This window comes from Pollicipes pollicipes, unplaced genomic scaffold (assembly GCF_011947565.3).
Source record: "Pollicipes pollicipes isolate AB1234 unplaced genomic scaffold, Ppol_2.1 Scaffold_7231;HRSCAF=8579_pilon_pilon_pilon, whole genome shotgun sequence".
In the NCBI taxonomy this organism is placed as follows: Eukaryota; Metazoa; Arthropoda; class Thecostraca; order Pollicipedomorpha; family Pollicipedidae; genus Pollicipes; species Pollicipes pollicipes.
In genome coordinates, this window is record NW_023597034.1 from 29,366,373 (window position 1) to 29,381,095 (window position 14,723).

The following is a 14,723-nucleotide window of genomic DNA, read 5'->3' on the forward strand; positions in this document are numbered from 1 at the left end:
GTGGACGAAAATGATGACGCTTCTGACAGAAGTACATTTGAACGCTTCAGGACATCAAATCTTACATCTACAATACAGTCTGGGTGCATAGGCTGCGAGCGGGCATGCTCAATCCTTTTGACGTATTTTTTTCACTTATCCACTCTGAAAAAATGATCGTGCTTAGCCAAACATGGGATGGCTTTGTTCGCTTTTTTAAATTAATGTGGACCCACTCTATTCAACAATAATGGGAACCCGCTCTACTCATCAATAATGAGACCCCTTATTTCCTTCCGAGCAAGGGGCCCCTTGAGTAGAACACCAGGGGCACATTACCGGTTCAGGCCAAGGGCTGATGGGCCACTCCGTCCCATCGCGAAGTGTCTTCTGTCATTCTAGCGACCTGGTCGATCCGGAGGCTATTGCAAGAATACAACATATCACATTGTTCCCCTCCCTGACACGGGAGGCCCTCTGACCCGCGCAGTTGGCCCCAGACCAGCACAGGAACCCTCATTGACGCAGCAACATCCCTGATCGCCAAAGGTGGTCCAATAATTGCCACATACGCTCCAGTTCCGTGTTTTTCTGTGTTGCCCAGAGATATTGAGCAATCCTGAATGTAGATTGTAGATGAAATGAGTCCCAAGCTTGTCTTAACATGGCTAATCGGTGTTCGTCTTAAAATGTTCAAGATTCAGTCAGAATTGATGACTGATAAACAACCATGTTATATGGTTTTGAACGACGCGCTCGCAAGTCATAGCAACAACAGCCCGGACGCCCGGCGTGGCAGTCCCCATCCGCCGCGTGGAGTCGGCCTGTGGCTGTGACACTACGTGATAGCCAATAGGCGAACGAAAAAGATGACGCATATTGAGGAAGATGGCTGGTGAACTGAGCAAATCGGCATGTCCATTTAAATGTGGTGGAAACTTAAACTAAACACAACCTTAATCTGAAAAGTGTGGGGGGGGGGGGCAGTTAGCACTGCTGGCCCCCCAGGCCCCCCTGTTCCCACGCCCATGTTTTCATTGCTATGCATCGTACCTGCTCTCAATGTTTGAGGATTCCCTCTTGTCGGCCCCGCTTCACCCCAGCGTACCCCAGACAGGTGGCCAGAAAAGTGGTCCCTAAAGCTTGCATAAAAGTAATTTCATAGTTGCACCACCGGGAGCAGGACCCCCCTCTCCAAGACGTTCCAAGGTGGATCAGGGCAACAAAACACAGCACGACACTGAACTTCTCACGGCCTTCCTCCTGTTCAAAGACGAGTATCAGCACAAGGATCTATGACACGCCTTCTACAATTGGTTCGAGTAGTCGCTGAAATATGCGCAAGTAGAATATGATTGGCTGAAAGCATAGAAAATCAGCTGATTTACTTGATCAAATACATGCACTTACGCGATGGCTACATGTATCCATCTTCCTGAATATGAACCGTACTTAAGTACAGCGAATGAGCTACGGTTTCGAGACATATTGACCAATGACATAGTCCCACGACCGTAATGCGCTGGGTCTTGCGTTAGGGATGATGAACACATGTGAATTGTCCACGAAGACTAGTAGGAGCTGACGTAGTCGGGAGGAGTTGGTGCGTGTGGTTGGGGTCCGTGCTGTGACAGTTTTCTGAATATTTGCGCAGGATGCTTGTATCTTGATATCATGGCTTGACTACTTTTGCTGGAATATCCCTGCAAGTTTAGATACTCAAGTTTTACTGCCACATTTAACGTAGCAAGAGGGACCCTGTATTGGAAGACGGACAGGTGCTGGTCGCAAACCATGGCGGAAATAGCAAATTTGCAGTGTTATCTGGCATCACTATGGCTATTTTATTTGGCCATAGAAATGAATATCCAAGGTAAGTTGTCTTTATGTGCTTTATTCATGGAAACAAGGCTTATCACTTATAAATTTAGTTGAAAGAAAACGTGATTACCTATAGGTGCTCTGGTGACATATTTAGTGGTGCTTACAATGATGAACTTAAAATTGGTGTTTCTAATTATTGTGCTAACTTGCGTTACAGATACATCATCCCTGTCAACATCGGATGTTGATCAGCACCTGGAGATGGGCCTTAGACTGCTGGGCCAAGGACAGCTACAAGATGCATTGTCTCACTTTCATGCAGCCATTGGTATGTGAAACAAGGCTAAATATTCAAGATATAGGGATGGATGCTCTGGGAGTTTGAGGGGATGGACCTCCACAGGCTCACCAAAAGTTGGCTTTGGGCCAATGACATGTATATTAGGTATTGAGACGGTTGATATGTAGTGCCAGAAAAATCTAAACTTGCTATGATAATGGAATATTTCTGCATCACTGCTATGCATGTGGGCAAATGCAGTGAGAGCACTGTGCATCATTTTTATATTTAAATCTGAATTTTATGTTATGAACTTAATTTTTGATTTGTTGCTCAGGCTCTGCAATGCTGTTTTGTACACTCATCTGACTAGTGATCAATGCCCTAACTAGATATAGCAGATATATAGCATATATTGCATCTTGACATAGGTCCTACCAATCTGGCATGCTTATTACAGCTGGAAACTCATGATGCAGCTGGCAATATCCACAACTTCAAGGATGTAGGACCTGTCAAAAAGGTCTCATTTCATTGTTCCTCATATAGGCAAGAAATTTTGATTCCAAAAGCAACTCTGCAGTTCCAGCATAACATTGGACTAAAATATTGTCACAGTTAAACTACCATCACTATGTAATATGCACCTTCCACTGATTGGAATCATGCTGAGGCTAAGCCTCACATAATTATTATAGCACATATGAAGAAAATCTGCAAAAGCAAAAACTGCATGAAATCTGCTTGAAAAAGTGTATTGGGGTGGCCTCCAACATTTTGCAACATTCTGCACATAAGGTATGCCCCTGTTGCTGAATCAGTTAGAACACCTCTCTCCCATCTTTTTGTGGCTTGGTGGGTAGATCTGAGTTGTTTGAGTGCTCTGTTTGCCCCTGAATGTAATGTCCTGCAAGTGTTGGCAGTGGCTGCTCAATCAAGGCAGATGAGGCCAGAAGGCAGGATGGACCATCCCATATGCTGTGGCACATTAAGTTTTTGGCACAAAATTCTGCCATTGGACAATTTTGTGGAGTTTCATAACTGGATGGCATGGGTCAAGGTCCACAATCCAATAATCTGAACCCAGGCATCCTTTTAAACAAAATGGTTGGTCCTAGGTTAGAATATTAATATGATTTCTTACCACAGCCAATTATTTTTATGTTTGTGACCAAAAGGTTGGCAACAGAGCCCCAGATGAGTGCCTCTTAAAGTGTGCATAGTCAGAAGTCTTTATCAGAAACCAACTATAAAAGAGGCTTTTGCTTGATTATATGTATATATATATATATATATATATAATGATTATACATATATATATATATATATATATATATATATATATATATATATATATATGTATATGTGTTGAATGCATTTGATTGTGCATTTGCATGCATTTGATTGTGCATTTCCTTGCATATAAACAAGACACTTGGAAGCATCCCTGACCTGCTGACCATGAACTACCAATTTGGAAGAAATATCACATTTCTTCAACATTGTGCTGGTAATGCAGGTAGCTGATATAATCATTATTGGGTCTTTAAATCAGATAGGAAAGCAGCATTACATTAAATGGTGGCATTTCAAAAGCATCAAAAGATGCAAATATATTCAACATTCAAGCTGTACCCTATAACACTCAAGACTGTGTGTCTGTAAGGCCTACAAGAGGTTAAGCTGCATGCATGTTGCATCTCTTAGGTATTTTTGGCTTCCAAGAAATCATTACATGGGAGAGCTTCTAATGGCATTTGTGTGCTCATGTTAGCCTGTTATGTAATGTTTCATTTTCATGATAGATGTGAACAGGGTGACTGCTTGGCTTTAGAAGTGACCTTGAACCATGTTTTGATCCAGTGTTTCTTTGGTTCTGCAGATGCTGATCCACAGAACTACCTGACATATTACCGGAGAGCGACTGTGTACCTGGCATTGGGAAAGGCAAAGCATGCCTTACCTGATCTGCAGCAGGTGTTGAAGAAGAAACCGGACTTCTTGGCGGTGAGTTTGGATGGGGCCGTACTTTTGATATGTCAACATTAGGCATATGTTGGATCTTTACTAAAGTGGGGAATGGCATAGTCCTTTATCCCTGTTTCCATGCATATCCATGATTGTAAAGGTATATTGTCCATGCATGGATTGTGCCAATTTTAAAGTAACATTTCCATTTCTGCCAGCCAGTGCAAAATGTTTTGGCTGGTTGATTGCTTTTTCAGATATTTTAATGTACCTTGCCTAAGATTGCAACAAGATGGGGACATGACAATGTGATGCAGGGGTTAATGATGTGTCCAATTATAGCAGGATTAATGCGACCTTGTCTTCATCACACATAAGCATGTTGTAAGTGCATTGCTTGTATTTTGTAATACCTATGCTACATAACATTGAAGAACACTTTGTTTCCTGTACTTTCAGGCAAGGCTGCAGAGGGGCAATGTCCATTTGAAGCTAGGAAATCTGGACGAGGCGCATATCGACTTTGAGGATGTGGTAAGCAGGCATGTCTAGCTTGGTGTTTGGTAGCACCGCCTCGCTCTTCAGTCTGCGTAAATTATCTGATATGTGAGCCATCGGTTTTTATTTGTTTGCTCTGCACTCGTGAGTTTCGAAAGCAGGCACATTGTGGCATTTACATCGACCGACCAACACCCGGCATGCCTGATGTCATGTCATGTCATGACGTCATGATCCTCGCGTGCGACCCCAGCCCCTCCTGCTAATCTCTGCCCTCGCCGCCAGCTGCGGCGGGACCCGGACAACACGGAGGCGCTGCACGCGTACACGCTCATCGACCAGGTGCGCGAGGACGTGCGTCAGGCGGAGGCGGCGCGCCACTACGGCGACCACGAGACGCACGTGGCGCTGCTGACGCGCGTGCTGGAGGTGTGCCCGTGGTCGGCGCCGCTGCGCCAGCGCCGCGCCGACAGCTACGTGGCCATGGGCGACCTGATCGCGGCGCTGAGCGACCTTCGCACCACCACCCGGCTGGTGACCGACAACCGCGCCGGTCACCTGCAGATGGCGCTGCTTCACTACCGGCTGGCCGAGGCGCAGGAGTCGCTCGGGTGAGAGGCGGCCCCGGCCGACGGGGGCCAGGGAGGCGGGCTGACCAGCTGGCGGCTGGTCTGGGCGGCGCTGTGTGGTCGTGGTGCTCGCACCTTCTGCGTCTTGATCATCTTGAGATTAACTCTGCCAGATCTGTAGTGGCCAGATCTGTGGTGGCATCGCTGTGCTGACTGGCAGCTCGAGCGAAGTGAAATATGTACGCCGAAATATTTGTGAATTTATGACTGGCATAGAAGAACGAATTTTGAGTGATATATAATGCACATAGCATGGTTTGCCATGTGATAGCAGAACGAAATTATGGTTCAATTGCTGTGTTGCTCCCATATTATATGCTTCTATATCATTCAATGCTTACATAACATGATACTCTTTTTGGTAAGTTACAAGTGATAATCACGTTTCAGCGAGATACGCGAATGCCTGAAGCTCGATCAGGACGACAAAGAGTGCCACAATCACTACAAGAAAGTGAAAAAGGTTGTGAAGGCCCTGGACAATTCTCAAGAGTACCTGAACGCGGAGGACTTCGAGGCGTGCTCACGGTCAGCAAGCAAGGTAGGAGACGACTGAAAAGTCATCTAGAACTAATCCACTCCCATACATTTTTAATTGTCTCCTCGAATACTCTGCACACCCTTAGATCTAGGTGCGTACTCTTCAACATTGTGTTCGTGTGGACCGAACGTCACGGTTTATTGACGCCATGTTAGGACCGCTGCCAGAGCGGTGCTTCGTGGTGTCCCGTCAGCCTTAGGTCAGCTGGGCACCGCCCACTCCCCGTTCACCCCCTCGCGTTGCCCTGGCCCTGTTCAGTTGCTCACCCCATTCGCCCATGTCCAGGTGCTGGACGTGGAGCCGACCGAGTCTGCGGTGCGTTTCCGCGCCCTGGAGCGCATGTGCACGTGCCAGGCGCGCGAGGCGGCGCCGGACGCCGTGGCCACGTGCACGCGCGCCCTGGATCTGCGTCGGGAGCCGCGCGTGCTCTGCGAGCGCGCCGAGGCCTACATGGCCGACGACATGTTCGACGAGGCCATCCGAGATTTCCAGCAGGTCGGTGAGGCTGCTGTGCGGCAGGGGGCGCAGGCAAGGCGGCTGTGGTGACGCTGCTGGGGTAGGGGGAGCGCATGTCGCGGCGGCTGCGTCGGTGGCGGGGTTAACTGTTGTGCGCCGAGCTTGCAGGTGTTTCTTTTTTTGTCAAGATCGGAGTCCCCTGCGATGGCGTAGCGTGCCTCGCAGCTTATGCCGGAACTGTTGTGGTGGTAACAGCGAACAGGTGTGGTATGGCGGTAATGTCCTGCGCCAGTTTTGCACTTCAAGCTATTGGACGGCCCTCCTGGGCCGCCATGTGTCGCCGCAGGCTGAACTCTGTCTGAAATAAGCAGCATTGACGTTGATTGAACGTCAGTGCTGCTGATTGACGGTGAATCTCTAACGTTAAATCTATGCAGCAGTGAGATGTAGCTTGGCATAGCTTTATGTGGGTATGGACGGGATAATCAAGCGGTGTGGATTATGGAACGGAACGAGCAATCGCTGTTTTGCAGGCGTTGGAGCTAGACGAGGGTTACACGCGAGCTAAAGAAGGCTTGGGCAAAGCGCAGAAAAAGCAGAAGCTTCAAAAGAAGAGGGACTACTACAAGATTCTTGGAGTCAAGAAAACAGCGTCAAAGAAAGAGATCACGAGGGCGTACAGGTCTGTGCCATTTTGTTAAGTGTTTGTTGTTGCAACAGGCTGTTATCATTATATATTTAATTAGCATGATTAGCATGTGTGCGCCGGAAACGTCAGGAACCATCGTCACGATCAACCAGAAGCGTTTTCCATGTTGGGTTGGGGTCGGCAGAAACAGACTGCAATGTTTAATTCTATGCGTAATTGTCAAGCACTCCGTTGCGCATCGTGACCACCTGTGGCGTGGCGTGGCAGGAAACTGGCGCAGCAGTGGCACCCCGACAACTTCGCCACCGGCGACGAGAAGGAGAAGAAGAAATCTGAGAAGATGTTCATCGACATCGCTGCTGCCAAGGAGGTTCTCACCGACCCCGGTATGTTGAAGGATGTGCGGCGCCGGAACCAGCTCAAGGGGGGGGGGGGAGGGGTCTGTTGGGGGCAGACCAGAATCTCTTAGTTTCAGTTGTGTGGCACTGCGACGTGGGGTTGATGCTGATATGCCCAGACCTTTATCCCGGCAATGACACACTGCAGCTCTGCTGCCCAAAGGTAAAACCCCATATGTTAATTTTTGACCATTTTGCGCTTTTTATGTCGTCTTGTTCATCTATTCATGCTGATTTCGATAATTTAAACAATCAGTTGAAATTTTCACAGACTTTAAGCTCATTCTGTTAGCTAAAAGTGTGTGAAATTCCAACTATCGATTTAAATATCCGAATGCAGCATGAGAAGACGAATCAGATGACACAAAAAAGCAAAATGGCTAAAATTGAACATAGGGAATTTTACCTTTGGACGGCAGAGCTGGGAGACGTCTGTATGGAATTGTTTCTAGTAGGCTCAAAGTTGTGGACCGGTGTGAATTGCCACGATCACCTAGTTTAGTTCTCTTCGTTCTAATGCTGATAATATTTCAGTAATTTGCATTGCTCCGTCGTTTTCACTTATCATTTCATTTGTATGTTAAGGTGTGTGGTAACCCGAGCGTTTTGTTTCGCTCAGTCACACGATGAAACCCGGACGCCCGGGTGAGGAGACTGGCAGGCGCGTCGGCAGTTGTCGTTTTTACGGGAATGCGAAACCGCGGTCTCAGTTCCGCAACCTGTGCTAGGCTGTCAGCCATGACTGGTCTACTGCTGTGCCCCTCCCACCCCCATGCGCACCTTCGGAGGCGGAGCGTGTCCGCCGCCCCGTGACCTGACACGGCCCCCTGGCGCGTGTTCGCAGACAAGCGGCGGCAGTTTGACAACGGCGAGGACCCGCTCGACCCGGAAACCGAGGCCGGCCGCGGCTTCAACCCGTTCGGCCAGGGCTTTCACGGCTTTCCTGGTGGTGGTGCCGGCGGTGGACCTTTCCACTTCAAGTTCCACTTCAACTGATAGATGCCGCCACCGGTGCGGCGGACCTGTGATATGCAGACATCCTCGGAGTGTGCGCGCTGAGGTCCGTGGCGGAGGGACACGTTAGTGGGGAGTTAGGGAGCGGACGCTGTTCATGTTCGCAGGGACTTATGTCGTCCCGAGCGAGCTCTGCCCAGCACAGTGGCGTACGCTCCATGTTCGGGCACGGAACTCATTGGCTGCTGCAAACTCGATGTTGTGATCTGCGCCTAGGTCAGTGGGTGCGTGTGTCAAGTCCGCGGTGCCTTCTAGGGTCGACACGGCACCAAGCGGCTCATGGATACAAATCGCGTGATGGATGCAGCCCGCGTAGTGCGCGGGGCGGGCACGAATTCCGCTGCTCTGGGTAACGTGCAAAGGTGCAAACAAAGGTAATCGATAAGGGCCGTGTACAAAATTCATGGTGCGGTGGGTATTGTGGTGTTCGGCATTGTAACGGCGAGTCATTACGTTCCTTACTTTTCTGTAAATGCTTGGTAAAAAAAGGCAAATCATGGCTCGGCATAACCTAAGTTATTGCTTTGGCATTGTTTGAGTAGTTTCCATGCTTGCCGGTTCGCTCTGCTTGTGATTGCCATTATGGAACAGTCGAGTACGTAGACAATCCGGATCCCACACGTCATGCTTTGCGGGTACGTAGCCGGAGGGCTCACCGTAGCGGTGTTTGTTTCGGCATTTGTGCCTCGTCGCGTGCCGTCTGGTGACAAGAAATACAAATGCCCCGATCAGGTGCGCCGTGAAATAATGAGCGAATTCCTGGCATCAGCTGGTGCGATCGCAACCAGGTTGTCAGTCATTACATGTGTGGTGCGTGGCTCGTGGGCCTACGCGCGGGGCGGTGTCGCCCTGGATACACCGTGGCTAGCTGGTGGTCAGCCACCGGTACAAGTCATCGTAGTGGAGTCAGGTCGATGGTGAACGGACGTGAGGGACCATGGAAAAGCGCGGAGTCAGGCACAGCCACCGAAGGCCGTGCGAAAACGGTTGCGAATCTTTCCGCCTTGTCTGGCGAGTCGCAAAAGTACTGATTCCTGCGAGTTCAGTTAAACATCTGTGCGGAAGTTCTGCAAAGGGGCCTTGACTCCGTCAGGTACTGCCATGAATCAGCAGATCCTAGCTGGGCAATCACGAACTGTCCAAATTTCCGCAGACGACGCGCGCTTAGGAAGCAACGCACAATGGAATGCATATGTAAGTGGTCGTCAGTTGTGCCACGCCGTCATCCGGCAATGATCCGGTCCGTCTCGGGTTGTCGTCTTGGGCGAATAGCACAGAACCGCGTTCCGAACAGCTCAATTGACTAGTGAATGCTCGCGTAAACGCGTCGCTGGCCCTATTTGGAAATCAAAGCGATCTAGGCATATCAGCGTTTTGGCACGTGAAATCGTGTCGAATCCGCTAGAGCCGCTACCAGTGGGCTTCTCACCAGACGGCTCTCACCGGTCGCAGAGCAATCATATGTTTCGTGCTTACGTCATCCGTAACGGTCAATAGCGCCGCGTACCTCAGGTTTTTCGGCGTCAATTTTTCGGTGGACCGCATCGCCTTGCCGAAAATTAAAATAACTGCGGAACAAGTTGTATTTGAAACCAGAGTATGGCAGCTGCACCACACAGCCGAAAGGCACGGCTCACAGCAAGCTGCTGATCATGCCGAGCAGCGAGGTGATAGGACTAGCCACTTGTCAACAAAACAACGAATATGGCAGTATTCCTTCCCACAGCTTCAGTCCAACATCGGCTGGCGTCCCTGCTCCCGCAGCTTTACCAGCCCTGTGTCCGGCCTGGTTCTGGGGCTGAGGCGGCGTTCGGCCGCCTCGGCGTCTCTGTTCTCGCGGCTCCATCAGACCTGTGTCTGGCCTCTTTCTCGGGTTCGCGTGGCGTTCGGCCGCCTCGGCGTCTCTGTTCTCGCGGATCCATCTGGCTTGTCTGGCCCCGTTCTCGGGTTCGCGTGGCGTTCGGCCGCCTCGGCGTCTCTGTTCTCGCGGATCCATCAGGCTTGTGTCTGGCCCCGTTCTCGGGTTCGCGTGGCGTTCGGCCGCCTCGGCGTCTCTGTTCTCGCGGCTCCATCAGACTTGTGTCTGGCCTCGTTCTCGGGTTCGCGTGGCGTTCGGCCGCCTCGGCGTCTCTGTTCTCGCGGCTCCATCAGACTTGTGTCTGGCCTCGTTCTCGGGTTCGCGTGGCGTTCGGCCGCCTCGCCGTCCCTGTTCTCACAGCTCCATCAGACCTGTGTCCGGCGTTATTCCGGGGTTCGGATGTCGTTCGGCCGCACCGGCGTGCCATGTTCACGTGGCCGTCCCACCGGCAGCTGCCCAGCCGGCAGACGCCGGCGACGCGGCGGTCGGCGGGCTGGACGGCGCGTGCCACGAGCGGCGCACGACGCGCAACCATGCCCAGCTGCCGGTGTCCGTCGAGCTGCGGAAGAGGCAGGGCCGGCGTCACGGCGGTGCCTGGATGACGCCACACCAGGCGGCCACACAAGCCCGAACCGCCATCACACAAGCTCAACCAGTCACAGATATCTGTCGGCATAAACATCACACAAGCTCAACCAGTCACAGATATCTGTCGGCACAAACGTTATGACCGCACACCGCTAACGCAGACAGACAGCTTTCCCGCGGCTTCGCTTCTGGCAAGCATCGACGGTTAACCGGAGCTCACCGGTCCCGTCGGAAGCACGATACGCAGCAACGCGTGAGCGCCTCAGGTAGCGGGCGGCACCGTTCCCTGGGGCGAAGATCCGGCTCCATCCGCGTCCGGCGGCACACTATCCCGCCGCCGCGCCCTGCCAAAGGTCGAGGGCCAGGTCAGGTCAGGTCAGATCGGCAGAGCCCCCGCCGAGGGCACGCCCGCCGCCTGTCCACGGCACGCGGCAGCCGGCAGAGAGCACACCGGGTGGTGACCATCCACACAGCTCGGCAACTGACGACGTGGGGGCCGCGGCCGGCGGCGACACCACACCACCCAGCGACTGAAGGTCGGGCGAGCGCGGCACGAGGTGTTACGTTCTGAGCGTCCATCCGGCGGGAGGGCCGCGACGGGGCCACCGACTGCGACCCGACTGCTCCGTCATGCACTGCGTCTGCCTGGCGCGGTGGCACGTCTGGCCCTCCAGGTGGGCTGGACATCTGGCCATTCGGGCGGCCCATCAGGCACCACTGGCCCGGATGCGGCCAACAGGGACACAAGTCGGTGTTACGTTACACGCGCTCAGAGGCGGGCCAGCCCGTAGCAGCTGAGGGAGGGCTGCAGACAGATGGAGAGCCGGATCGGCTCAACTTACTGACGTACGTCCGCTTTGACCGTCCGCTGCCGATGCTTTGACAAAGGAAGGACTGTTTTCCTCCGCTGCGCCATGTACAGACACAGATCGGCGCCAGTTTGGCTGCACGGTGACGGAAGACTGACGGCACGGGCCGAGAACGCTGCTCACGGGCAGGCCGAGGCCGAAGCCAGGGCTGTGGCGGACGGCAAGAGTCCGACCGCCCGTTTATTTTAAACGGCGCATTACAAACAATGGGACAACAAGGTTCACAAACATAAAATTGTCACTCCATCAAAGGGGCTAGTCGATTCTCAGATCAGGGTGATCCGTTTGTACCGTTAACACCATGGATGAGCATACTAAACTCGATGAGGTCGGTGCGGGTAAATGGTACTAAAGACACGCTTGCCCGAACATTTCTGTTCAGGCTGTTCTCGCTCCCATCGACACGAGGTCAGCTTCGTGGGTGCCGTCTCGCGTGCCAGCGCTCTCGCGTGCCAGCGTTCTCGCGCGCCGGCGTTCTCGCGCGGTGAGCACAACCATTGACAGAGTCAGGACAGGCGATGGGTTCCTCCATCACGCGCCTCACACTGAACATCGAACGTCAAACGGGTGGTGGCCGCCTGCCGCCTTGCGGCCGCCGGCCGAACTAGCATCAGCCGTGGGCGACGCCGGAGGTCTCTGCACTCGCGCGCTCGACCATGAGTGCGCTGCGCGGAAGAAGTTAGGCTGCGTCCTCGGACGCCACAGGCGTGGCCTCTGCGCCGTTTTCGGCTTTTGGTTCGGCATGATTGGCATTTTCTGCTGCAGTCACGTTTTCTTTGGCCAGAGTGACTGCGTCCGCCAATATTTTGTCAACATCCTGCAATATTTAAAGGGGCACAGACAGTTAGAAAAGGCAAGGGCTTCTGCACATGGCAGATTGAGACCAAAGCATAACATACAAACTGAACTTAAAATGAACATTTCATCAGTCTCGCCTTCAAATAAATTTTCACAGATATGAGCACCAGCGATACATTGGCCATTTGCCATTGACAAAGAAACAATTTTCTCTAAACACAAGCTATTCTTCAAAATTTCAACTGAATATCGATAAAGTGATATAGATCCTCCAAATCGCGGGCCACCCGTGTGATTTGCGAGACGCCCTGTGACCAACGGAGGACTTGATAATACCCGGTCGGATAATACCCGGGTGAAATCGCGGGGCCCACTAGCCCAGCACCGCGGACTGAGCCGGTCCCGGTTCCGCCCCCCCCCCCCCCCCCCCCCCCAGGAGCCCCTGTCCGCTTCACGTGACACTTACATCCTCGTCGTGCAGGCCGATGTACTCCATCTTGGCGGCGCGCAGCATGGCCGACACCTTGTTCCGCTGCTCCTTGAACGCCTCGAAGTCGCTGGCGTCCTTGGATTCGCGCGACTTGGAGTGCATCTCGTGCTTCTTCTTGATCTCGGCGCGCAGCTCGTCCGTCACCCACGGCTTCATCAGGTCCAGCGCGTCCCTCTCCTGCGACAGACGTCCACAGCATCCCCACGTGACGCTACCACACACAGACCAGAATGGACGATGATTTAGCCTTCTTTGATTAACCATGTCTTTAGATTAGGGTGCTTCGACTAGATTTACACTTTCAAAAGCAGTGAGATGAAATCACATGCTGAATCAATTCCAGACTAGAGGACAGTCCTGGGCTGTCTTATGCAAATAAGCCCTTAAGTCCTTGGTATCTCATAGGAGAGGCATTCATATTTAGAAGAGCTGACAATTGTGTCAAATATAAGCCTATTCTTCATGTAGATAATTCATTACTGTTAATCATATTCCTTGTAGAATGACAAGGAAAAGGGAGAAATAGATGCATTGATATTTCAGCTACTAAGCCTATGCCAAAATAAATCAAAAAAATAAATAAATAAATCCAAAAGATCCCAAAAATCAAAAAAAATAAATCAAAAAATGTGAAATTGGTACTCCTATTCATTTTGATGGTCAAATGGCCAAAATATGACTCCATTTACTTCTCATTTCCCCTGGTCATTCTATGAGGACTAAGGCTAATAGTCATGTCTTATCTTAACATACTAAGGTCCGCACAAATACACTTAAAGTGAGTGTTCTACATTTGAAGATATTGACACAAATATCAGACATAACCAGACAAGCCAACTTATAGTTATTGGTACATATAGTGGATAAGGCTGCTCTGGCAACACAATTTCTGTTTAGCACATGCTCCTCAATATATTGTTATTTGATCACATTATCGCACCCTGCACAACATTGGTTGAGAGCTCATTAGTGGCCGTTGTATTTGGTAATCCTGCTCATGAACGCCAAATATGAATGACTTGACAATGACATTTTTCTTGGCATCAATAACGGAATGACAGGATTTGAATGACGTCATTATGGCGTCATGGATGCCTGGGTGACCTAGAAATAGTCCCCCCAAAAAGTCTGTGCATAGTGATGAGCGCATAGCTTAGAAACTAGAAGGGTTTTTGTCTCAAGAATGGCAGGGCTGTGAACTGCACCAAGTGACCTTCAAGACGGCTATTTCAGTTCAAAACACAATATAAATGTGGAACACTCACTTTAACAACTATCTTTCATGTCACGGGAGCTGAAGCAGACAACAATAATACCCCCTGGAGAAAACAGCTGACAAACCTCCAATGCCAAAGCCGATCAGATCAATCTTACACGCAACGTGCCAAAACCAAATGAAATTAGACCTCATGACATCAAGTAGTGTCCTTGACGCCAAATACCTTTTCAGTCTTGGATTTGGTCTTGAACTTGACAACAGCCGCCTGACTGGCGCCCCTGGCTGAGGCTCCACGGCCTCTGACGGGCGCGCCGCGGCCCCTGATGGGCGCGCCCCGGCCCCTGACCGGTGCCCCGCGGCCCATGAGCGGCGGCCGGCCGACGCCGCGCGGCTCGAAGAACGGCACGCGCGGTCCGGCCATGAGCGGGCGCATGGGACCGGGCGGCACCGGCGCCGGGAACGGCCCTGGTCCGGCCCGCATCGGACCCGGACCCGGACCCGGACCCGGGCCGGGGCGGCGCGGCGGCGGCGGCCCGGGCAGCGGCCGCGGCGCCATCAGCGGCGGCCGGCCCGGCCCGAACGGGGGCCCCAGCCGGGGCCGCAGCGGCGGCGGCATGGGTGGACCACCCCGGCCGGGCTTCAGCCGCAGCGGCGGCACGCCGCGC

At 51.9% G+C, this 14,723-nt stretch overlaps 2 protein-coding genes across 3 annotated transcripts; one reads left to right on the forward strand and one right to left on the reverse strand.

Annotated features, from left to right (window-relative positions):
- The first annotated feature begins 1,525 nt into the window (after positions 1–1,525).
- P58IPK (dnaJ homolog subfamily C member P58IPK) lies at positions 1,526–8,971 on the forward strand. The gene is made up of 10 exons (XM_037234387.1): positions 1,526–1,852; positions 2,021–2,131; positions 3,966–4,090; positions 4,511–4,585; positions 4,835–5,160; positions 5,569–5,719; positions 6,005–6,214; positions 6,709–6,857; positions 7,092–7,210; positions 8,067–8,971. The coding sequence occupies exons 1-10, from the start codon at positions 1,774–1,776 to the stop codon at positions 8,216–8,218; spliced, it is 1,497 nt and encodes a 498-aa protein (XP_037090282.1). The 5' UTR covers positions 1,526–1,773; the 3' UTR covers positions 8,219–8,971.
- Positions 8,972–9,801: 830 nt separating this feature from the next.
- On the reverse strand, positions 9,802–14,429 carry LOC119110396 (DNA-binding protein K10). Of its 2 annotated transcripts, XM_037234208.1 has the most exons (5): positions 14,282–14,429; positions 12,816–13,016; positions 11,525–12,368; positions 10,903–11,026; positions 9,802–10,653 (listed from the first exon to the last, which is right to left on the reverse strand). In XM_037234208.1, the coding sequence occupies exons 1-3, from the start codon at positions 14,420–14,422 to the stop codon at positions 12,231–12,233; spliced, it is 480 nt and encodes a 159-aa protein (XP_037090103.1). In that variant the 5' UTR covers positions 14,423–14,429; the 3' UTR covers positions 9,802–10,653; positions 10,903–11,026; positions 11,525–12,230. The 2 variants fall into 2 exon arrangements, with proteins under 2 accessions (XP_037090103.1, XP_037090101.1); XM_037234206.1 differs by having other exon boundaries at positions 10,903–12,368.
- Between the last annotated feature and the right edge of the window lie 294 nt (positions 14,430–14,723).

Excerpts from the sequence above, each read along its gene's own strand:
- P58IPK (XM_037234387.1), top strand. The coding sequence starts at position 1,774 with ATGGCGGAAATAGCAAATTTGCAGTGTTATCTGGCATCACTATGGCTA. Across the intron at positions 4,091-4,510 it reads AGAAACCGGACTTCTTGGCG|GCAAGGCTGCAGAGGGGCAA; the intron begins GTGAGTTTGGAT and ends CTGTACTTTCAG. Across the intron at positions 4,586-4,834 it reads ATATCGACTTTGAGGATGTG|CTGCGGCGGGACCCGGACAA; the intron begins GTAAGCAGGCAT and ends CCTCGCCGCCAG.
- LOC119110396 (XM_037234208.1), bottom strand. The coding sequence starts at position 14,422 with ATGGGCCGCGGGGCACCGGTCAGGGGCCGGGGCGCGCCCATCAGGGGC. Across the intron at positions 13,017-14,281 it reads CCAAATCCAAGACTGAAAAG|GAGAGGGACGCGCTGGACCT; the intron begins GTATTTGGCGTC and ends CGTCTGTCGCAG. Across the intron at positions 12,369-12,815 it reads TCGGCCTGCACGACGAGGAT|GATGTTGACAAAATATTGGC; the intron begins GTAAGTGTCACG and ends TAAATATTGCAG.